Here is a 20,233-nt window from a genome sequence, read left to right on the forward strand (position 1 = left end):
CCACACTGGCAGCAGCTGGGGACAGAGGGAAAAAGTGACCTTCAGGTCATGACAACAGGGCTCTGCAACCCTTGAATGAGCCCAAGGAGGGAGCTGCTGTGTTGGGTCTCCCCAGGGCATGGGGCTGCTGCCTCCTGCCCCACCATCCCTGCAGGGCTGTGGGCAGGCCACGGCTGCCTCGAGCTGCCACAGCACACGTGGACACTTGACAAGGAAAAGAAGAACCAAAAAAGAACCCCACCCAAAGCAAGGTGAGAAAATGGCTGGGACAAAGGGACAGGTCACTCCTAGCCAAGAGTTACCAAGTGGGGAAAAACGCAAAAGAGTTTCATACCGTGAAGAAGCAGCTCAGAGCAGAGAGAAAAAGGGAGAGGGGAGCAAAAGCAACAGAGAGAAAGACAGAGGGAGGAAGAGATGGAGAGGAAGGGAAAAGGAAAGAAAAGACAGAAGAAGACTGCATGAGCAAGAGAGTCAGAAAGAGCAGGAGGGTCAAGGCAGACTAGTAGCACGGCCCTTTATGGCAAGGACGCGTCGTGGAAGGCAAGGGGTGAGCCCAGGCACGTAACTCCATAACTTTACCCGGCAGTCACTGTGGCACAGATGGGAGGGGGAAGGAGGAGAGACAGAGAGAGACAGAGAAAAAGGAAGGGAGACAAGGGACATGGTCGAAAAGAGGGTATCAGAGTCTTGCTGCCAAAGAGCTTCCCGAGAGCAGCAGAGGACGCCCAGCCCCGGGGGAGAGGGGTCCCTGCGTGGGGGTGAACGGGGACAGCGCTGGGGGAGCAGCTCCTGGAGCTGCACTGGGCAGGCTGGGGGGGGGTCAGATCAGATGGAGGAGTGGAGGGGCTAGAAAGCTGCCAGATCCCCTCCTTCCCTCCCTCCCTGCTCCCTGTCCTCTCAGCACAACCCACCCCGGCCCGGGGGTGACAGCTCAAGCCAGGGGCCCCCAGGCTGCCGGGGCTGTGGGGCTCACCTGGAGGCAGTGAAGATGTGCTTCGAGTTGGTGCAGATGGCGTTGATGGGACTGTCGTGCCCTTTGATCTCCCCGACTGGGGTGAAGTTGTCCACGTTCCAGACTTTGATGACTCCTCCTCGACAGGCACTCAGCACCATGGGGCGCCCAGGGATGAAGGCCAGGGCACAGACCCAGTCTTTGTGGGCATTGGGGATTTGCTGTGGGTACAGGCACAGAACAGAGATCACAACCAGCCTCCTCTGCAGCAGCACCAGCAGCCTCGTGCACACAGCCTTGGGGGCTCAGACCCTCACTGTCACCCCAGGGCTGACCACAGAACCCCAGGATGCTGGGGCTGGAAGGGCCCTGCAGAGCTGCTCCAGCCCCAGCCCCTGCTCAAGCAGGTTCCCCTCGCTCAGGGGGCACAGGAACATGTCCAATGGGGTTGGAAACCTCCTGAGAAGGAGCCTCCACACTCTCCCTGGGCAGCCTGGGCCAGGGCTCCCTCACCTCAGCACCAAAGGACTTTCTCCTTGTGTTTAAGTGGAGCTTTCTATGTTCCAGCTGATGTCCATTATCCCTTGCCCTGTCTCTGGGCACCACAGAAAAGTGTCACCTCACTTCATGATCTGAATCATAGGGCTGCTCATGCAATGTCAGGAGGCCAAGGGGATGGATTGGTTTCTCCCCTCGGCAGGAGCTAACAATCCTGTCTACAGACAGCACTGCAGTGGATGCTGCAGCCTGTGTGCCAGGGCAGCTGGCAATCCCAGTGCCCTACAGCACAAACACAGAGGGGCACAGAGCACCTCACACATCACTGCAGCTTCCCAGGAGGAGCAGTGCCCTCCCTGAGCAGCTCAATGCCACCAGGTCCTGGAACAAAGACCCCCCTCCTAGATCCCAGCAGCAGGAGCACACTCCTCTGCCCATGTTATCCCAAGGACCTGAGCTGCATGCTTCCCTCCAGACCTGGATAAGTTCCTGCTGCTCCAGATCCCACTTCTTGATGCCGTTGTCCCTGGAGCCGCTGAAGAGGACGTCGCCCTGGATGGCCAGGCACTCGATGCCATCGTAGTGAGGAGGTTCAAAGTTGTGAGTGGGGCCAATATTGCCCACCATGCCCTCAGCAATCTCAAACACCTGGGGGGAAAAAAAAAACAGTGGGTGGAATATCCTAGATGGTACTGGAAACAGAGTTGACCCCCTCTTGGAGAACTTGGCCATCACCAAGTTTTGGCAGAGCAATGGTGGAAAGGGCAGTGGGCACTGGCTCATTTGGGGCTGAGGTCCCTCTGGGGGTCCTGCCACCATCAGGGGAGGTTTGACACCAGAGACACCCCATTCTGCTGCATTTAACTGCATTCACACACCTCCCTGAGCCACGCTAACACCTCGCTGCTGTCAGAAGAGCAGGATCCTGCCTCCCTTGTCATCTCACCACCCCTCTTCAGCCCCCTTGGTTCCAGCTCCAATTCAACCTGCTAAAAACCAGCAAAAACCTAAAAGGAAAGGGTGAGCTCTTGCTGTGCTGGAGCTGTGAAGGAGTGGTTGTAAAGCCTCTGTGTCAGGGAGGAGAAGGTGAACAGGGTGAGCTGTTAATATGGGTCAGCCACAACATGCACACACAGAACCTGAGAGAGGAGAGAAAATCCATCTCCAAAGGTGCATTTGTGTTGTGGACAAGGTGAAAACACAATGTGGGCTCAGGTTTCAGAAGGAGAGAAGAGACTTTTAGGGTTGCCAACCTTTGGGGCTCTGCTCTCAGGAAGGAGGGTACCTTGACATAGTGATCCTTGGAGCCTGTGACCACCAGGTCGTGGTTGCTCGCCGTCTGGTTCACTGTCAGACACATCACAGGCCCAATGTGGCCACTCAGCTTCCCAATGGGCTGCAACCTGAGTTCAACAACACGAGTCAGCCAGTCCATTCCTGAGGGCTGAAGCTCCTCCAAGGGCCTCTCCCAGGCAGAGCTCCCCCGAGGCCGGGTTGTTGTCCCTTTGTGGGACTGTGAGCAGAGCCATCCCTCCTTGTGATGCCAGGGGAGGAAGGATGGTAGTCTTGGGGCACACCAGCCTCTACCTACAGAGCCTGGACCATAGCAAGGGCTCAGCAGCCCAGTGACCACCTGGCAGGAAGCAGGGTGAGGGCAAAACCAGTGGGGTCCTGCCTCTCATCCCACATCCTTCCCCTCATCCAAAGCTCTGCCCAGCTCACAGACAACCCCCCAGCCCAAGTGGCTCCGCTGCTGCTCATCACCCCTTGAGTCCCCCAGGAAACACTCCCAAAAGCCCTTTCCCTGTGGGGAAGCAGTTTGGGCAGGCTGTGAGCTGCCAGTGGCCGAGCTGTGCTGCCCAGCCCAGCAGTGCCCCTCACCTGCTCAGCTCCCAGATGCGGACGGAGTTGCCGGTGGCAGCGTAGAGCGTGGTGCCCGTGGGGTTGAGAGCAATCTGGTTGATCTGGTGCTCCCCCTGCACGCTGGTGACAGTGCGAGTGCTGGTCCCTGCACAGGCATCCCCAGAGATCACTTGTCCAGAAGACCTAAGGGAGAGAAAGAGGTGAAGGGGAGGGATGAGTGGGGATGAGAGCCACCGAGGCCTCACTGAGGAGTCGAGTGGGGCTGTTGGGGCTCACGTCAGGGAAAGGCTCCACTGAGATATCACCAGCACTCTGGTCACAATGGGATCATCAAGGCCTCTGTTCCCTGGGCCAGTGCCCTGCTTGCAGAGGGAGCTGAGGCTGTTGGGTGTGTGCATGACACAGGGCATCCTGCCCCAGCTCCTGCTTGAGGGCTGCTCTCCTCACCTCTCGTTCCTCTTTGCTGCCTGCCTAGTGCTGGCACTCAGCACAGGGAGGCAGAGGTCTCAGCACAGGGAGGCAGAGGTGTCAGCAAAGGGAGGCAGAGGTGTCAGCACAGGGAGACAGAGGTCTTTGGCACCTTCAGGCCAAGGCAGATGAGCTGAGGTGGGGAGCTCTATGCTGGTAGCCCCAGCCTGCCAAACTCTCCTAACACCTGAGCCCTGCTGCAGCCTGGCAGACCACAGCTACAGCCTCAGACTCATGAAAGACCTGAGTTTGCCACTGCAGCATCAGTGTTTTACTCAGCCATGGCACTGTTAGGGGCTGTGCCTCCTCTCCAGAGCTGCTGGCTCTCTTGGCCACCTCCCCAAATTGCTGCAAATCTCTTCAAAGCTCTTTACCCTGAGTCTTTCTTGCAGGAGGTCCTCCCAGGTCCCCTCGCCCCAAGCTCTCTCCCAATCCCCATGGATGCAGCACTGCAAACTGGCCCTGAAGCAGCTGGTACTTGGCCTTGTCTTTAGCCCTAGCAAGTCCTGGGACTGGCTTGTGCAAGGCCAGAGATGCCCAGAGCCTGCCCTGAGCTGCTCCCCCCTGCCACGTACGTGAGGGTGCGGATGCAGCGGGCAGAGTCCCGGATGTCCCACACTTTGATGTACGACGTGGACACGGTGAACACCAGCCCCGTGTGGCTGCAGTACTTGATGGAAACCACGTTGTTTGGGTGACCCTTGAGGGAAGCAATTTCTTGGCCAGTCACAAGGTTCCACATTTTGCAGCTCCGGTCTGAGGGAGGAAGAACATGCCCAGGAGTGTCAGGCTGGGGGTGGGTGTCTGCCTCTGAGGGGATGGTGGTTTGGGGGTAATACCCTGAGCACTGCCTACCCCCACCCATAGGAAAGGAGCCAGACAGCCCTGGCACAAGGGTGGTACAGGGCAGGGTCCAACACTGAAGACAGGAGAGAAGCCCAAGAGGAACCATCCTCTCCATGCCTGGCATTTCACATATTCCCCCATGTTGGAAACAGCCTCACAGGGGAGGTTGAGGTTGGAGCTGAAGCAGAACTGTTTCCCTGAGAGGGGTGTCAGCCCCTGTGCCAGGCTGCCCAGGGAGCTGGGGGAGTGCCCAGCCCTGGAGGGATCCCAAAGCCCTGGAGCTGAGGTGCTGAGGGCTGTGGGTTAGTGCTGGGCTGGGCAGGATGAGGGGAGAGCTGGGACTCAAAGACCCTCAAGGGCTTTTCCAACCAAACAATTCTATGGTTCCAGGCCAGCAACCCCCACATCCTCTGTCCCCCACACACCTTTAGACCCAGTGAAAAGCAGCTCGTCGGTGGCATCCAGGCAGAGCACAGGCTTGGTGTGTCCCTCTGCCATGGAGACACACTGCAGCGGCGCTGTCCGGGCGTTCTTGGGGCCACACACCGGGTTAATGACACCCCTTGCATGGGAGAGAAAGAACAGGCATGAGCAAGGGTGGAAAGGCACCACATGACACAATCCCAGGGGTATGGGAGAGCAAGAGCTGCCCCACACCGAGCACCTTCTGCTGTCCTCCTCAGCATGGCTCTTCATGGAAACCTCAGGAACCTGCCCAGGAGCAGCCTCTGCCTCCTGCCTGCCCCAGCAACACAGGGTGGGAATAGGAGGGGTTCCCAGGGGCCTCTGCTCTCCTCCTGAACCTCTCCTCCCTGTCCAGCACTGACCCAAGGAGCCTGGAGACACAGCTCATCAGTCCTCAGGTCACTGTGGGACAAACTGCAGCTTCTGAAGCTCCCTGGGGGATAAATGTTTCAGGGTACCAATATCCCAGTTCCTTGGAAGCTGTCAGCCCATGGCTGCTGGCATTTGGGAGACAGGGCCCTGATCCTTTACATAAGGCCACAAAGGTGACAAGAGATGGGTGACAAAGGACAGCACTGGCACTTGCCCCCAGCATCCCTGTCACGATGGCTGGGGGAGCCCTGCACTCCCGCCTGGCTCTGGGCAGGAGACTTCCCCCTGCCAAACCCTTCTCCAAGAGACACAGCACGAGCCAGTGTCCCCCAGGTCAGCAGTGCCAAGGTGCTGAGGACCAACAGCCACCACACACAGGCTCCTGTGGGTCTGGGCTCAGGCTAATCCCTTCTGACAGGCTGGGACACCGAGGCCCGAGACCATGGAAGGTTTGCATCAGTCAGGACAAACACAGGCTCGTTAAATTGGGTTGGGAAATCTCATGCACGTGATCTTTCCTTCTCACTTAGTGGCACCCACAAACAATCCCTCTGCAGCCCTTCCCTGACCCCTGCTGTTGCCTTCTGGAGGGGACACTGAGTGCAATGGAAACCCAGGCTCCCTGGGGTGGGCTTGGACACACGGACTCGTGTCACAGCCCAATTGCAAACTGCCCAGTGTGCTGCAGCGGATTCATCTGGTGCCACCTCACCAGTGCCTGGGTGCCTGTGGGAAGCCATGAGGGACACTCCAAGGCTGGAGGGCTGATGTTTCTAAAGGGTGAGGGAGAGGTGGCCCTTGGGCTGGGAAACCTCTGCAGGCAGGAGGCTACAGAGGGAAAAGCCCAGGAGCACCTTAACCCCGAGGCTGAGCTCAGCACCACAGTCTGACTTGGTTTTCTTTGGGAAAGAGCTCGGCCCAGCACCAGGGAAGCACAACCAGGTGTGGGGGGCACCTGGAGGTATTTGTGTGGAAGATGCTTGCAAGAAGGACACCCTGGGAGCACCCAGGGCTGCTGCCCCTTCCCCAGCATCACATCATCCTGGGACGAGGCAATGTCACGCTGATGAGAACCCATCAGAGATGGAGGAGAACATGCTGCCACCCCAGTGCAGCCCCTGCCCGTGGTGAGCCACGATCCCAAGGGCTGATCAGTGCAGGAAGGGTTCCAACTCACAACTGAGGGGACAGTGTCAGGCAGGGGAGGGGACATGCCAAGGGGGGACAGCACACGCAAGCTGGGAGAGCAGCGAGGTGCAGGGGGAGCATGCAGGGCTGAGGGAGAGCAGGCTGCTGAGACAGACAGGAGGAGCAGGAGAGGAAGGAGGGGTAATAAATAGAAAGTTGTCTATACCTCAGCACCTCCGAGACAGAGGAATCGCTGTCATCAGACCTAGGGGCAGAAAATTAGCAGGATTATGGGAGAGAAAACCCAGACAAGAAGAGGCAGCGGGAGAGTCAGAGGTGGAGGGTTGTTATTGCATCCAAGCCAGTGGAGGACAGAGAGAATGAGGAGGGGAGAGAGGGAGAAAGAGAAGCACATGTGGAGAACCAAGGGAGAGAGCAGAGGAGCAGGAGGGCAGGTGAGGATCAGACAGCAGGTCTCCATCAGGGATGTCAGTGCTGCCAGCAAGGTCGGGGGCAGCTGCCTGGCTGCTGCAGGGACAGGTTGGGAGGCTGCAGAGCCTTGGTGAGCTAGTGTCAGCCCCCTCCTGCTTCACCCCATCCTGATGCACAGCCCTCTCCAGGGCTCTGAGTCTCCAAGTAAGGCTTAGCCAGAGGCCAGGACTGTGAGCAGACAGCTTGGAGGGGACACACAACAGGCAGGACGGGGCAAGGGTCCAGCACAGCCCTTACAGAGCATCTGTCCCTCACGGAGAGGAGCATGGAGGGAAAACGGTGGCAGGAGGCTGTCTGGAGCCAAGCAGGTCCTGTGTCCCTACACCCCCTGCAGAACCCAGGACGTGCTGTTTGGTGTTTCAGTGTGATCCCCTCCCTCAGACTCTCCCACCCACCAGCACTCACTTGTCCAAGGCAGAGCCCTGGCTCTGGTTGCTCGTGAGACGCGAGAAGACGTTGCGGTCGTTGCGTGGCCGGGTGGGAGGGGAGGAGGGAGGTGTGAAGCCAACGTCAGGAGGCCTGAGCCAGGAAGGATGAGAGGGACACATGACTTGGGAACTGCTCACTTGGCAGCTGCCTGGCACAGTTTGGCCTCCCCCTGCCCATGCCACCATTTCTGCAGCTCCCACGCTCACCTGGCAGGCTGCCCACGGTCGTAGGATTTCCTCCTTGTCAGAGGCGAAGTGTCTGAGCCACGAGATTGCCTGGGACTAAAGCAAGTGACACACAGCATAGTGGGTGCCTGCCCCACCTTTCTGGGATCCCTCCAAGCTGAACACCCTTGACTTTCCCCAGCAGAGCAAATGGAGAAGTTGGGTTGCCCTGGAGTCACAGTCACAAGATTAGGGGATTCCTCGAGTCAGCCCACAAGCAAAGGCTTTTGGCAACCCAAGAAGCCTTCAAGAAGGCTGATCACACATGGCAGTGACTTGGGGACCCCCTTCTTTCCCTCCTCCTGGAGCATCCTTCTCTCTACAGAGGATATCAATGTACTCCTAGACACTCCTCAAGTCCCACTGGAGAAATCTCCCACTGCTTGCTGCAGACAAGCAGGACTGGGCTCACCCTCACTGCCCTGCACTCCAGAGTCAGGGCACAGCTCCTCCCTCACAGCCTCAGAGCTCCAGGAGCCTCCAATGCCCTCAGCCCCATCCCACAGCCCCACAGCCCCAGCAGCCTCCAGTGCCCACAGCCCCATAGCTCCAGCAGCCTCCAGTGCCCACAGCCCCATAGCTCCAGCAGCCTCCAGTGCCCACAGCCCCGTTGCCCCAGGCTCACAAGGTGCTTCCTCGTGTGGGCAGGCTGACTGTACGTGACACCTTCTCCTTGTAATAGGGGTCTCTGATGGAGAAGCTGATCCCATCCTCTTTGATCTCCATGAGGGATGCCAAGGACTTGGTGATGTTCTTGGTGGAGACGTCCAGTGTGGGTCCAAGACACTCAGCTGACACTGCCTTCATCTGCCCTGAGAGCTTGGGCTCTCCCTAGAGCAGGACAGAGGGCTGAGGCACCAGCAGCATGGGGGAGGACAGCAGGAGCAGCCAGGGAGCTGTGGGGTGGAAGAGCTCGTGCCCTCTGGCCTCAGGGGGCTGAGCTCCCCCTGTGTGGTGCCATGATGCCCATCACAGTAATGACTCTCCAGACTCTAAGCCAAGGTGACAACCTGTGCAGAACAACAGGGGCTTTCCTCCCTCTTTGCCCACTCACACATGGCCCTGCACAGGGGTCTCCTCCATGCCCATCCCATTCTGGAGGGTATTGGCTGATGTGGTGGATGTTTCCCAAGCCTCTGGTGCTTCAGATGACCACAGCACCAGGAGGCTTTGGTTCCCTCTTCCCGAGAGCTGATCTCACACTGAGACCAGTCACAGTGTCACATGCCAAGCCTGGCTCTCCAAGGGTCAGACCCCAGAGTGAACAGCCCCCTCCAGCTCTCCTCCCATTCCCTGTGATGGAGCCACACAGAGAGAACAACTAACCTTGAACTTGAAATCGTCCTGGCTTGCTGAGCCCTTCATGGTGAACGACTGGGAGATGCTGCAAGGAGCAAAGATGGATCTTCAGTGCCAAACTCCTTTCAGAGAGCCAGTTGCCACCACCCCACCAAACTCCTTGGGTCACCCCCTGCTCCCCAGCAGCCTTTCTCCAGGGGATGACCCAACTTCATTCCCTGCTGGGCTCCCATCCCTGCTCCCCTCCCAGGAGCTGGGCACCACAGGAAAGCTTAGAAGGGGTTTTGTTCATTCATGTCCTCCTGTGAGGCCCCACAAGTAGCACCAGGCATCCTACCCCAGGCCTGGACTCACCACCAGCTCAGGCAGGGCTGGGATGGGCACTCACCTCCCATCTGATGCCAGGCTGAACTCAGACACCTCCTCATCCGTGCTGGTGTAGCCGTTCTCTGCAGGAGGGAGAGCACAGGTCAGTGGTGGGAGGGGACTGTCTATTTGGTCTGGAGGAGACTGAGGGGGGATCTCATTCGTATTTCTAAGTATACAAATGGTGGGTGTCAGGAGACTGGGGCAGCACTTTTTTCAAGGGTGATGGGATGAAGTTGGAACACACAAAGTTCCATTTAACCATAAGAAAAAACCTATTTGACTGTTTCAGTGAGGGAGCCCTGGCCCAGGCTGCCCGGGGAGGGTGTGGAGGCTCCTTCCCTGAAGGTCTGCAGGACCCACCTGGACACGTTCCTGTGTGACCTGATCTAGGTGAGACCTGCTTTGGCAGAGGGACTGGACGATCTCTAAAGGTCCCTTCCAACCCCCACCACTGTGATTCCATGACTGCCCCTACCCTGTCCTCATCCCCCCACCCCCAAAGCACAGCCCTTGGTGGCTGGGGCACCTGGGGTGCTGCCTGTGGGGTCAGCACACCCCGCCCCAGGCCATGGCAGCCCCGGGTCTCACCTTGCTGCACGTTGTGGATCAGGGCCTGCAGCTCGGGGTGCGACTCGGCCTTCTCGCGCAGGGCGTCCAGGATGGCGTGGTTGTGAGCCGAGCCGCCCGCGTCCCACTGCCGCAGCCGGCCCTCCAGCAGCCGGATCTGCGCCTCCTTCTGTGCCACCTGCAGCCCCTGCCACACGACAGCCGTGCCCTGGGGCCTCAGCACCATCCTGCCACCCTGCTGCCCTCCCGCCCTGGCGCCCGCACCCCGGCGTGGCTCCCACCTTGTCGATGGAGGCCTTCAGGAAGTTGTCCAGCAGGAGCCGGGCCTCGGCCAGGGAGCAGGAGCTGATCACCACCGAGGTGTCCGTGGAGTCCAGCTCCTCCTGAAACGGGACATGGGTTAGTGCTGGGCTGGGGGAGGGCTGGGACTCCATCGAGGGCTTTGCCGACCCAAATGATCCTGTGATTCTATGAAAGGTGGAGGGTGGGAGTTGGGTGCAGCTGGGGAGCAGCACGGGCTTCATGGCCAGCACAGCACCTCTGCTGCCACACCAGTCCCAACACTTGCTCTCCTCAGCCTGCCCAAGTGGCTACTGTGGCCATAGAGATGGCCAACACAACCTGAGCTGCTGCTCTGTTCCTGCTGCCAGCACTCGATGAAGCACTAAGCTGCAGCCACCAGCCTCCACAGCTGATCAGGTCACTGCCCAGAGGCTGCAATGAATTAACAGCACTCCCTTCTTCTCCAGCCACCCAGGTAACAGCAGGGACAGGCCATGACCAGGGTGAGGGAGCAGTGAAACAGGCTGCCCAGAGGGGTTGTGGAGGCTCCTTCCTTGGAGGGCTTCAAGACCCGCCTGGACACGTTCCTATGCCACCTGATCTAGGTGACCCTGCTTTTGCAGGGAGGTTGGACTGGATGATCTCTAAAGGTCCCTTCCAACCCCTACCATTCTGTGATACTATTCCATGATTCCATGACCAGCACAGAGCCTCCAGCCTGGGCTGCAGCCACTAGAGGGGAGCCGGGAGCTGCTCAGCAGTGCCGGGTGTCAGGACAGGACACCAAACCTGCAGCCTTTCTGCTAGGAAATAAGCCAGTCCTGCCTGTTTCCAGCACACCAAACTCCCCTGGGGACTGGTAACTGCCAGCCCCACAAGCAGGATGGAGACCTGCAGCCTCATTATAATCCTAGCACGCTGAGACCAGCTGCCTGTCCATGGGTGTGTGAGGACCACAGGCAACCAGGGATGCTCCCCCCAGGCCCAGCCCAGCACCCACCTTGGTCTCCTCGATCTGCATGATGGTGGCCTGGCAGTCAGAAATGCTGTCGTTGATGTAGTCGATGTTGGCCCCCAGCACCTCGATCTCCTCATTCAGCTCCTGCAGCCCTTTCTGCTCCTTGGGGCTCTCAGCCTGCAGCTTCGCCCTCTTGCCCAGCAACGCCTCCTGCAGCAGCGCCAGCTCCTCGCGTTTCTGGGGGAAGAGGGGATGGAGATTGGCACTGTTGGCATAGCCTGTCCCTCTGCCCTGCACCCACTGCCCATCTCTCTCTGCCCAGAGACCTTGATGAGCCGCTCCATGTCGGCCTCCAGGTTGACCAGGGTCATCCTCTGCATGACGATGTCGAAGATGCGTCTCTCCAGCGACTGCCACTTGAGGCGAGCGGCTTTGCTGAACGTCTGGCTCGTCCCCTTCTTGGGGAACTTCTTCCTACAGCCACAGGGGAGAAGAGGCACGTGGTGGGCAACCAGCCACACCGTGCCTGGGAAGCTGTGCTTGCCCCAGGAAGATGCCTGGGCTCTGCCTGGTCAGAAGCAGAGGAGGCATCTGCGTCACTTCTGGCTTGCCCAACCTTTCATTTGGCCCTTAGCAAGGAGAGGGCCAAGAGATGAGCCCAGTAGGGTTTGGGCCGTGGCATTGCACGCTTCTGGAAGGCCAGTACTGGGCTCCAGCCCAGCTGATGGACAGTCCCACCCTGCCACCGGCTCAGTGCTTCAACACTGAGAGAAGCCTCCAACCACCAGCCAAAAGCCAGGCACAGGAGTCCTGGGACGCCTCATCACCCACCCAGCCAGCCCCTGGCCTGACCTGGTGGGCCGAGCCGCGTTCACAGGGGACGAGGGGTCTCCCAGGAAGTTGTTGATTTTCCTGTTCCACTGGCGCACGATGCTGGAGACGGAGCGAGCGCCCGACTCGGGCTCTGAGGACGTGGTGCTGGCTGAGACCTCAGCACCAGAGTCCAGCATCGGGGGCTTCTGGCTCACCCTGCCCGCTGCCCGCTCCGACAGCGGCTTGGCCAGGCGGCGCAGCGCTGAGACCTGCCCCGACGAGAGCGGGTCAGATGGGCATCCCCCGCCCAAACCTGTCCCCATCACCCCCAGGTCCCTGCAGTAACCCCTCGGGGCTATTTCCCCTTCCCAAGGCCCATCCCCTGGCACAGAGCTCAGCTGCCCCTGCGGATGGGCAGTTCCTCTGCTGTTTGTGACCATGTCCCATCTGGTTACTGAACCATCAGAATCCTCCCCCACCCTATTGGGAATCCCCCTCCCAGAGCTCACAGGTGTCTGGAGCATGGAGTGTCACTGAGCCAAGTGCTGGGGCCAGGACCCCCACGGGGACTGGGGGCTACAGGGGGGCAAACCATCGCCCTCACCTCCTGGGTTTTCCTCCTCAGCACTATTTCCTGCTGTCGCTTCTGAGACTCCAGAGCCCGGATCTGAAACTGCACGAGAGAGAGAGAGACCGACCCATGGAGCATCTGGGGACATCCCAAACCCAGATGGTCAAGTTCCTGTGTACTCTACGTGGTGCTGCTCTGGCATGGGGGGTTGGACTGGATGAGCTTTGGAGGTCCCTTCCAGCCCTGGAGATTCTGTGAGTCCTGCCCAGATACTCCAGTGATGGTCACAGCCCTGGGGCTCTCACCACTAAAGCTTGGGAAGCAGGTTTCCAGCCTGGAGGATGGCCCTGATGGCACACTGTCCCCTGGGCACAGCAGAGACAACCACACTGGGAGCTGCCCAGCCGAGCCCACAGCAGGGCCCCAACCTTCAGCCCCAGATACTGATGAGCCCCTCAGCGCATCAGAGCAGTTCAAACAGCCCCCAGCAAGGGGATGCTCAGCCCCTCACCTCCTGCCGACGCTGCTCCTTCTTGAGCTGGGCGATCTCCCTGTTCCTCTTGGTCTCTGCCAGCCGCCTCCGCTGCTGCTCCTCCCGCATCTGCTTCATCAGCGCGACCTGCAGCGAGGACGTGCACCCGTCTGGGCCAGGGCACCCACCCAGGCAGGCACCCACACACCTCAACCAGCCTGTTTCTGAGCCAGGGAGCCAGGCTGGAACAGGGGCTGCCCTCCCCATGGGTGTGGGGGAGGTTACCTTTGCCTTCTTCATCTCGGCCACCTCCGCCTGCAGCTTGCGCAGCTCGCGCTCGTAGCGGGACTGGTTCTTGAGCAGACGAGCGTGTTCCTTCTGCGCCGCCTGCAGCTTCTGCAGGTCCCGGTTCATCTCCTTCAGACGCTTCTCGTAGTCTGCTTTGATCTTGTTGGCTTTCTCCTCTGTGTAGCACTCCATGGTGCCTAGGGGAAGGAGGAGAAGGGTTGGCATGTGCCTACACAGCCTGCCCGAGGGCATCAGGTGCTGCCCCCTCCTCCAGGCCCTCTGCTCTGGCCCCATCACAGGCTGGGGGTGAGATGCTCCCTGGGAGGGATGGGTTAGGGTGTGTGTAGGGGGGACAGTGAGGACAGCTGAGAGGAGCTGCAGAGACAGACCTCCAGCAATGGGCATGGATGATCCTGCCCTGCTGAGCCCAACTACACCACAAGCTCTCTGGGGTCTTCATGTGCCCCTCAGCACCTCACTTTGCCAAAGTGTTCCCACAGTGTTGAAGGCAAGAAGAGGCTTTGCCTCACCATCCTTTCCAGCCACCTCTCCAGTGCCAGTGGGGTCAGGAGCTCTTTAGCTGACTAATGCTACTCCCATGGCAAAACAAGCAGAGTCTCGTGGGTTCCAGGGGCTCAAGCAGAAGCAGAGGAGTTGCAAAGCTCTACCAGGGCCAGCATTGCAAGCAGGGAGTGGGTGCTCTGAATCAACTAGGCAGGAGTGGGGACTGGGAGCTGACAGTGTGGGGATGGGATCCCAGGGGCGAGTAGTTCTCACTGAGGTTCTGCAGGACCCGGTCCCGTTCCAGCTGTGTGTCCCGGATCTTGTTCTGCAGCAGGATCAGCTTCTCCTCGTACTGGTGCTTGAGGGTCTGCAGGCGCCGCTGGCTGTTCTCCAGCTCATCAATCAGCTTCTGCTTGATCTCAATCTCACAGGTCAGATCTGCCAGGTCAGCCTGGAAATTCACAGCTGGAGGCGAGGGGGGACAGTCAGGCTGTGAGGGACGGGGAGCCACAGCACAGGAGAGGGCAGGGGGAGCTGGTGGGAACCCACAGCAGCACCTCAGAGAGTGCTGGAGACTCCCCTGCAGCCACTCTGATGCTTTCCCAAGCCTCCATAGGAGATGAGGCCAGGGTATCCAGTCCCTTCCCAAAGCTCAGTGCCAGGGGATCCCAGCACACACACCCCCACACCCCGGGCAGCACCTGTGGCTGCACATTTTACCCTTCTCCTCTGCATCCGAGTCAGAGTCCACCAGACTCTCTTCACTGCCCGAGTCCTCATCTTCATCCTCATGTCCATCCTCTTCCTCACAGCCACTCTCATCCTGGTCCTCCTCCTCCTAAGAGATGAGTGCCTAACCTCAGCTTGCAGCACAGCCTCGTTCTTCTCTCCACAGCTCTTCCCTCCTCCAAACCTGCCCTCACCCCACAGCTGGGTCTGCCCTCCATGCAGGACACCCAGGGGTTGCAGCATCACAGTGTACACAGCTGGAAGGGAACAGCTCTGTGCCCCATCCATTCCCTCCCAGAGGAGTAGCATTGCATCACCCAGCCCCTCTTCACCTATATTTACCAAAACCAAGCCCCAGAAAGCTGTGGGCTGCACAGCAGGGCTGGCTGGTGAGCACCAGCTACTCCCTGCCCCTTGGCTCTGAGACCCTCCCTCCAGCCCGCTGGCAGAGTCAGGCCAGCCTTGGTCCCTCTCTCACATGGATGGCAATGCTCCACTCACAGAATCTCAAGGGCTGGAAGGGACCTCCAAAGATCATCCCCCCCCTCACCTCTTCCACATCATTCTCATCTGTCTCCTCCTCATTGTCCTGCTGCAGTTTCTGTCGCTTCTTAAACGCCTCCTTCTCTGGGCTGGGAGGGCAGAGGGGGGGCTGGTGAGTCCCAGCCTGGGGATGGGTCCTGCCAGCAACCCCCTCGCCTCCTGCTTTTGGACCCTCTGGGGGAACAGCCTCCAGGATCATGCAGTGTGTGGGAAGGTGACTCGGTGCAAGGGGGAGGAACCCGGCGCCCCGGAGCTCTGGCCGGTGGCCGCAGCATCCCCAGCTCACAGCGACAGGCAGGCAGCAGCATGCAGCCTTCCTCCCTCTCTCCCCACAGCTGCTGCTTTCACCTCTTCCTCCGCTGCCTCCTCTCCTTCTTTTTGAGGCGCTCCAGGTCCTGCTTGGCGCGCCGCAGCACGTCCGAGGCCTCTGTGTCCAGCGGGGCCGCGGGGCTGCCCATGGCGGCAGCCGGGGAGCGGCCAGACACGCGCGAGAGGCTGCGGCGCAGCGACTCGTTCATGGACTCGCTCTCCAGCAGCTTCGTCCTGAACTCAGAGCAGATGGGACACTGAATCAACTTCAGCTGGAAGAGACCTTTCAGCTCATGGAGTGCAGCCTCTGTCCCAGCCCCATCACCCACCAGCCCATTGCCCTCAGTGCAGCATCCACCCGGCTCTGAAACCCCTCCAGGGACGGTGACTCCAGCAGCTCCCTGGGCAGCCTCTTCCAATGCCTGACAGCCCTGGCACCAAAGAGATTCCTCCCCACATCCAGCCTGAACCTCCCCTGGTGACACTTGAGGCTGTTTCCTCTTATTCTAGTGCTTTGTACCAGGGAGAACAGACCCACCCCAACTCGCCACAGCTTCCCTTCAGGTGGTCCTAGACATCGTCAAAGAAGGGAGACAGGACATGGTCAAAGAGAGGAGATGGGACAGGGTGAAAGAAGGGACAGCCTGCTGTCCCTGAGGGAGGTTTTAGGAAGTTGTGAGCCACAGGCAGAAAAACTACAAAGCCATTCTCAATTAGGTTGGGTTAGAAGGTCAGGATGTGCAAAGACAGGGTGCTGGGACTGTGCCAGAGACTGCGATAGACATGACTTTGTGAGAGCCAGTAGTCCCTGGGAGACACCAACAGTGCCTGAGAGACACCAGGCACTCCTGCCACACAGCCACTCCATCAGGGCTCCCAGTTCACCCTAGTGACACTGGAGACATGGAACTGGGAGCTGCCCTTGGGCTCAGGCCCCCCACTGCACCCACCAAGCCGGGGTCCCAGGTGACTCTGCAGTCCCTCGTGCTCAGCTCACCTCAGCTCTTCAATCTCCCGGATGTAGTTCTGGATGAGGGCACCAATGGCTTCGTTCCCATCCCCTGGAGAAGCAGAGCCACGGGTGGATGGAGGCGAGACACGGGCCACACCGCAGCCCCCACCCCACCACGCACCAGCCCACCTCACCTGCCCTGGCCAGCATGAGGTTGGCCTCCTGGCTCATGAGGTGCGTGACACGGCTGTTGATGGCGTCGATGGCCTCCTGCATGGCCTTGACCCGCATGCGCAGCGCGCTGTTCTCCTTCTGCAGCAGCGCGTTCTCCCGGAACAGGTCGCTGTAGCCCTCTGAGCCGTCCTCCCCGATCACCCGCTTGCCCTGCAGGGATAGAATGGAGGGTCCCTGGCTGTAGGGTGAGCTGGGACATGGGGGCTCATCTCTGGGGCTGCCCCAAGCCACCAAAGCAGGGGCAGGGACAAATCTAAGGATCGGGAAGGTGTGAGCTCAAGGGGCAGAGAGTGGGAGATCACAGAATCCCAGCATGGTGAGGACTCAAAGGGCCCTGCAGAGCTCCTCCAGCTCAACTCCCTGCTAAAGCAAGCTCCTCTCGCTCAGGGGCACAGGAACGTGTCCAGGTGGGTTCTTCAAGGCTTCTCCTTGCTTCACCACCTCAAGACACTTGCCACAGGTCCTGTCTGAGCCCCCATCTCTCAAACCCCTCGACCTCTCCCAGCAATTACCCCTATCAACAGGGGCAGAGTACAGTAGACAGGAGGGTCTATCTCACCAAACCTGCTCTGATTTGAAGGTGAGGAGGAGGCTCTCTGCCCCTGCCCCCATCTCCCTTGGCTCACCGCCTTGTACTCCATCAGCTCCATCTGCAGGCGGGCGATCTCGGCCCTCAGGGCGCTGATCTGCTGGCTCGTCTTGTCCTGGTTCACCACCACCTTGTTCTTGATGTTGCGCGCCCGGTTGGCGTACTTGAGCGTGTTCAGGGTCTCCATGAAGTCCCGGTCAGATGGGCTCACGCAGGCAATCATGACAGTTTGGCTGTGGGAAGGTGAAAGGACAGTTTCCCCAACCTACAGCACCTCAGCACCTGGAAACCTCAGACCCAACACAGGCTACATGTCCCTAGACACCCATCCTAAGCCCTTCTGTGTTTTATAACCAGGGTGTAAACTGAGGTCAGTCTCTGCCAGAGCACCAGCAACATCCCACATAGAATTATTTTGGGTGGAAAGGCCCTTGAAGCTGCTGCAGTCCCAGCCCTGCCCAGCCCACCACTGACCCCTGGCCCTCAGCACCTCAGCTCCACGCCTTTGGGATCCCTCCAGGGCTGGGGACTCCTCCACCAGGGAGCTTGGGCAGTGTCTAAACATCACAGAGCACTGAGCAAAGCCCAGCTCCACCAGACAGCCCACACACACCAGGATTGCTGGGGAAGAATGGGCTCTTTGGAGAAATACCCCTAAAGCAGGGAGGGAACTGAATCCATCCCACGCTGGGCAACACCAGCTGCCAAGTCCCAGATCTATGAGGGCCCTGGAGTGTTTTGCACCAGTTAATCCTGCCCAAGCTGGCTAAGTGTGCCTGGAACTCCCAAGGAACCAAAGCCTTTACATCTGCAACGACATGCCCTACCTGCTCAGAGGCATCCCCTCCCCCTGGGCAACCCACCAGGCATCTGAGTCCTGAAATCACTCCTGCATGGCTCCCTGCATACAGGGGACAGCCCCTGTGCTCCTTCCTCAGGGCTCAGCCCAGCCTGGGACCCTCATACCTGTTGCCCCCGAGGGAATCCTGCAGCAGCCGGGTGAGTTTGGAGTCACGGTAGGGCACGTGCACGACTTTCTTGCTCTGGTCTCCAAGGGCACTGATGACATTCCCTAAGGCCAGCTACCAACACAAAAGAAAAGCCCCCATCCCAATTCAGCTCTCACTGAGATTCCAGCCAGTATGTCAGGCCTGGATTTGGGGTGCAGGAGGTAGGGGCACAGGGCTTCCCTTGCCAGCCTCAGCATCGCTCCTCTTTTCCCTGGGCTGTGCCTCTCTCCCACGTGCACTGAGGAGCAGCATCAAGCCATGGAGGTCTTTTTAAGCTCAAGTTAGCAGACCTCATCCTTTTGGGGCACCCTTGCACCCAGCTGAACTCCTGCCCACAGTCCTGCCCTCAGCAGCAGAGCTGTGCCCTCACCACTGGCATTTGGGATTGTGCATGTTCCTGGCCTATGGGACCTGGTGGGATAAACCTCTGCAGAGACAGCAGCAACCCCCACACCCAGGGCAGCTCCAAGCAGGACCCCAGGCTCCCCCAGGCTCCCCAGGGCAGGCCCTTTGGCAGCCCCCTGCCCTGCCCAGCCCGTACCAGCCCGCAGTTGATGGAGATGCCCTCCTTGGCTCTCTCGCCCGTCGCTCCCGTCCGCTTCAGCCTCTCCGAGCCCGCCAGGTCTACGAAGTGAAACTTGGCCGTGAGGGTCTCGTACTCGGTGGTGGGCTGAGCTCCATCCAGGAGGCCGGACACCTCCCCGCTCACCTGCGGCACGGCACAGGCACAGGGTCAGCCCCACGCACCCAGAGCAGCCACAGCTGCCCTCAGCCCTGCCCAGACAGCAGCACAAGCCTGAGCATTCACCCCCCAGTCCAGCCCCTCCAGGATGGGGGAGCAGATCCCAGCAGCTGCTGCCTCTGGCCCAGACCACTCCTGCCTTGGATGGGGTCATTCCAGGGCAGACCTGAGCTCCCATTAAATGCTAATGCTGGCTGTGAGTGAAGAGAAGACAGACAAAGCCCTGCCTCTGCCATAGAATCATGAACCACAGCATAGTGGGGGTTGGAAGGGGCCTTTAGAGATCATTCAGTCCAACCCATCTGCAGAAGCAGGTCCAGCTAGATCAGGTCACACAGGAACGTGTCCAGGTGGGTCTTGAAGAGCTCGAAGGAAGGAGCCTCCACACCCTCCCTGGGCAGCCTGGGCCTGGGCTCCCTCACCTCACAGGGAAAGAGGTTTTCCTTATGTTTAAAGAGAACTTTTTGTGTTCCAGCTTTATCCCATCACCCCTTGTCCTGTTGCTAGATACAACAGAAGAAAGTGCTGCCCCAACCTCCTGACACCCACCACTTATATACTTATAGATATTAATGGGATCCCCCCTCAGTCTCCTCCAGACTGAACAGCCCCAGGTCCTGCAGCCTTTCCTCATCAGGAAGATCCTCCAGTCCCCTCAGCATCTTGGTTTCTGCAAGACTACAAATTCCCTCCCCTTTCCAATGGACCCCCTGCCCACACTGCCGGTGGCAGACGCAGGGATCAGCCCAGCCACGAGGCAGGAGCCCACTCACCAGCTCCGGGCGGGCACACACTCTCATCTGGCACAGGTGGATGGTGAAGATGGCGTGAGAGCGGGAGCTCTGCACGTTCATCTGGGTGCTGGCGGTGGTGCGGGAGAGAGCCCCCTGTTTTAGGCACTGGATCAGCTGCAATGACACAGGGCAGGGGGAGAACAAAACCTTGAAGTACCTTTCCAGGGCATCAGCACCCCACCACAAGCCCAGCGAGCACATCAACCTCCCCCTGCAGCACCCCAGGGCTGCTCTGTCCCAGCAGTCCCGGGTGATGGGACATTCCTTGGTGGTCTCCCAGCTGCCAACCTTCCTCCATGCCCACCCCATCCCACACCCACCTCGTCCTGAGAGCTGATGAGGCGTGAGGTGACCCCTGTGGTGTAGATGCTCCCGCTGGCATCCTCGTGGATCTTGATGTTGGATTTGCGGTGCCGGGCGTCGGGGTCGCGGGCGCTGTCAAACAGATCCAGGATCTCCTCGTTGTAGAGC

At 59.5% G+C, this 20,233-nt stretch overlaps 1 protein-coding gene across 2 annotated transcripts in view; it reads right to left on the reverse strand.

The window, feature by feature from the left end:
* Positions 1-20,233, reverse strand: part of KIF21B (kinesin family member 21B) — a 36,780-nt gene that overhangs the window by 4,811 nt on the left and 11,736 nt on the right. The window contains exons 4-34 of one of the 2 annotated variants that reach the window (XM_062013690.1): positions 20,083-20,232; positions 19,742-19,876; positions 18,768-18,935; positions 18,183-18,298; positions 17,254-17,449; positions 16,588-16,777; positions 16,439-16,502; positions 15,481-15,675; positions 15,140-15,221; positions 14,581-14,698; positions 14,134-14,325; positions 13,354-13,553; positions 13,108-13,215; positions 12,630-12,698; positions 12,065-12,294; positions 11,539-11,686; positions 11,255-11,449; positions 10,254-10,355; positions 9,994-10,159; positions 9,425-9,485; positions 9,064-9,121; positions 8,363-8,568; positions 7,720-7,794; positions 7,490-7,603; positions 6,819-6,857; positions 5,053-5,189; positions 4,357-4,537; positions 3,332-3,496; positions 2,736-2,853; positions 1,928-2,098; positions 974-1,173 (exon numbers count right to left, since the gene is read on the reverse strand). In XM_062013690.1, the coding sequence (XP_061869674.1) occupies positions 974-1,173; positions 1,928-2,098; positions 2,736-2,853; positions 3,332-3,496; positions 4,357-4,537; positions 5,053-5,189; positions 6,819-6,857; positions 7,490-7,603; positions 7,720-7,794; positions 8,363-8,568; positions 9,064-9,121; positions 9,425-9,485; positions 9,994-10,159; positions 10,254-10,355; positions 11,255-11,449; positions 11,539-11,686; positions 12,065-12,294; positions 12,630-12,698; positions 13,108-13,215; positions 13,354-13,553; positions 14,134-14,325; positions 14,581-14,698; positions 15,140-15,221; positions 15,481-15,675; positions 16,439-16,502; positions 16,588-16,777; positions 17,254-17,449; positions 18,183-18,298; positions 18,768-18,935; positions 19,742-19,876; positions 20,083-20,232 (4,349 nt within the window). The remainder of the gene's footprint in view (positions 1-973; positions 1,174-1,927; positions 2,099-2,735; positions 2,854-3,331; positions 3,497-4,356; positions 4,538-5,052; positions 5,190-6,818; positions 6,858-7,489; positions 7,604-7,719; positions 7,795-8,362; positions 8,569-9,063; positions 9,122-9,424; positions 9,486-9,993; positions 10,160-10,253; positions 10,356-11,254; positions 11,450-11,538; positions 11,687-12,064; positions 12,295-12,629; positions 12,699-13,107; positions 13,216-13,353; positions 13,554-14,133; positions 14,326-14,580; positions 14,699-15,139; positions 15,222-15,480; positions 15,676-16,438; positions 16,503-16,587; positions 16,778-17,253; positions 17,450-18,182; positions 18,299-18,767; positions 18,936-19,741; positions 19,877-20,082; position 20,233) is intronic. The other variant, XM_062013689.1, reaches the window with a different exon arrangement.

The sequence above is a fragment of the Colius striatus genome, chromosome 22 (genome assembly GCF_028858725.1).
Source record: "Colius striatus isolate bColStr4 chromosome 22, bColStr4.1.hap1, whole genome shotgun sequence".
NCBI classification, from domain to species: Eukaryota; Metazoa; Chordata; class Aves; order Coliiformes; family Coliidae; genus Colius; species Colius striatus.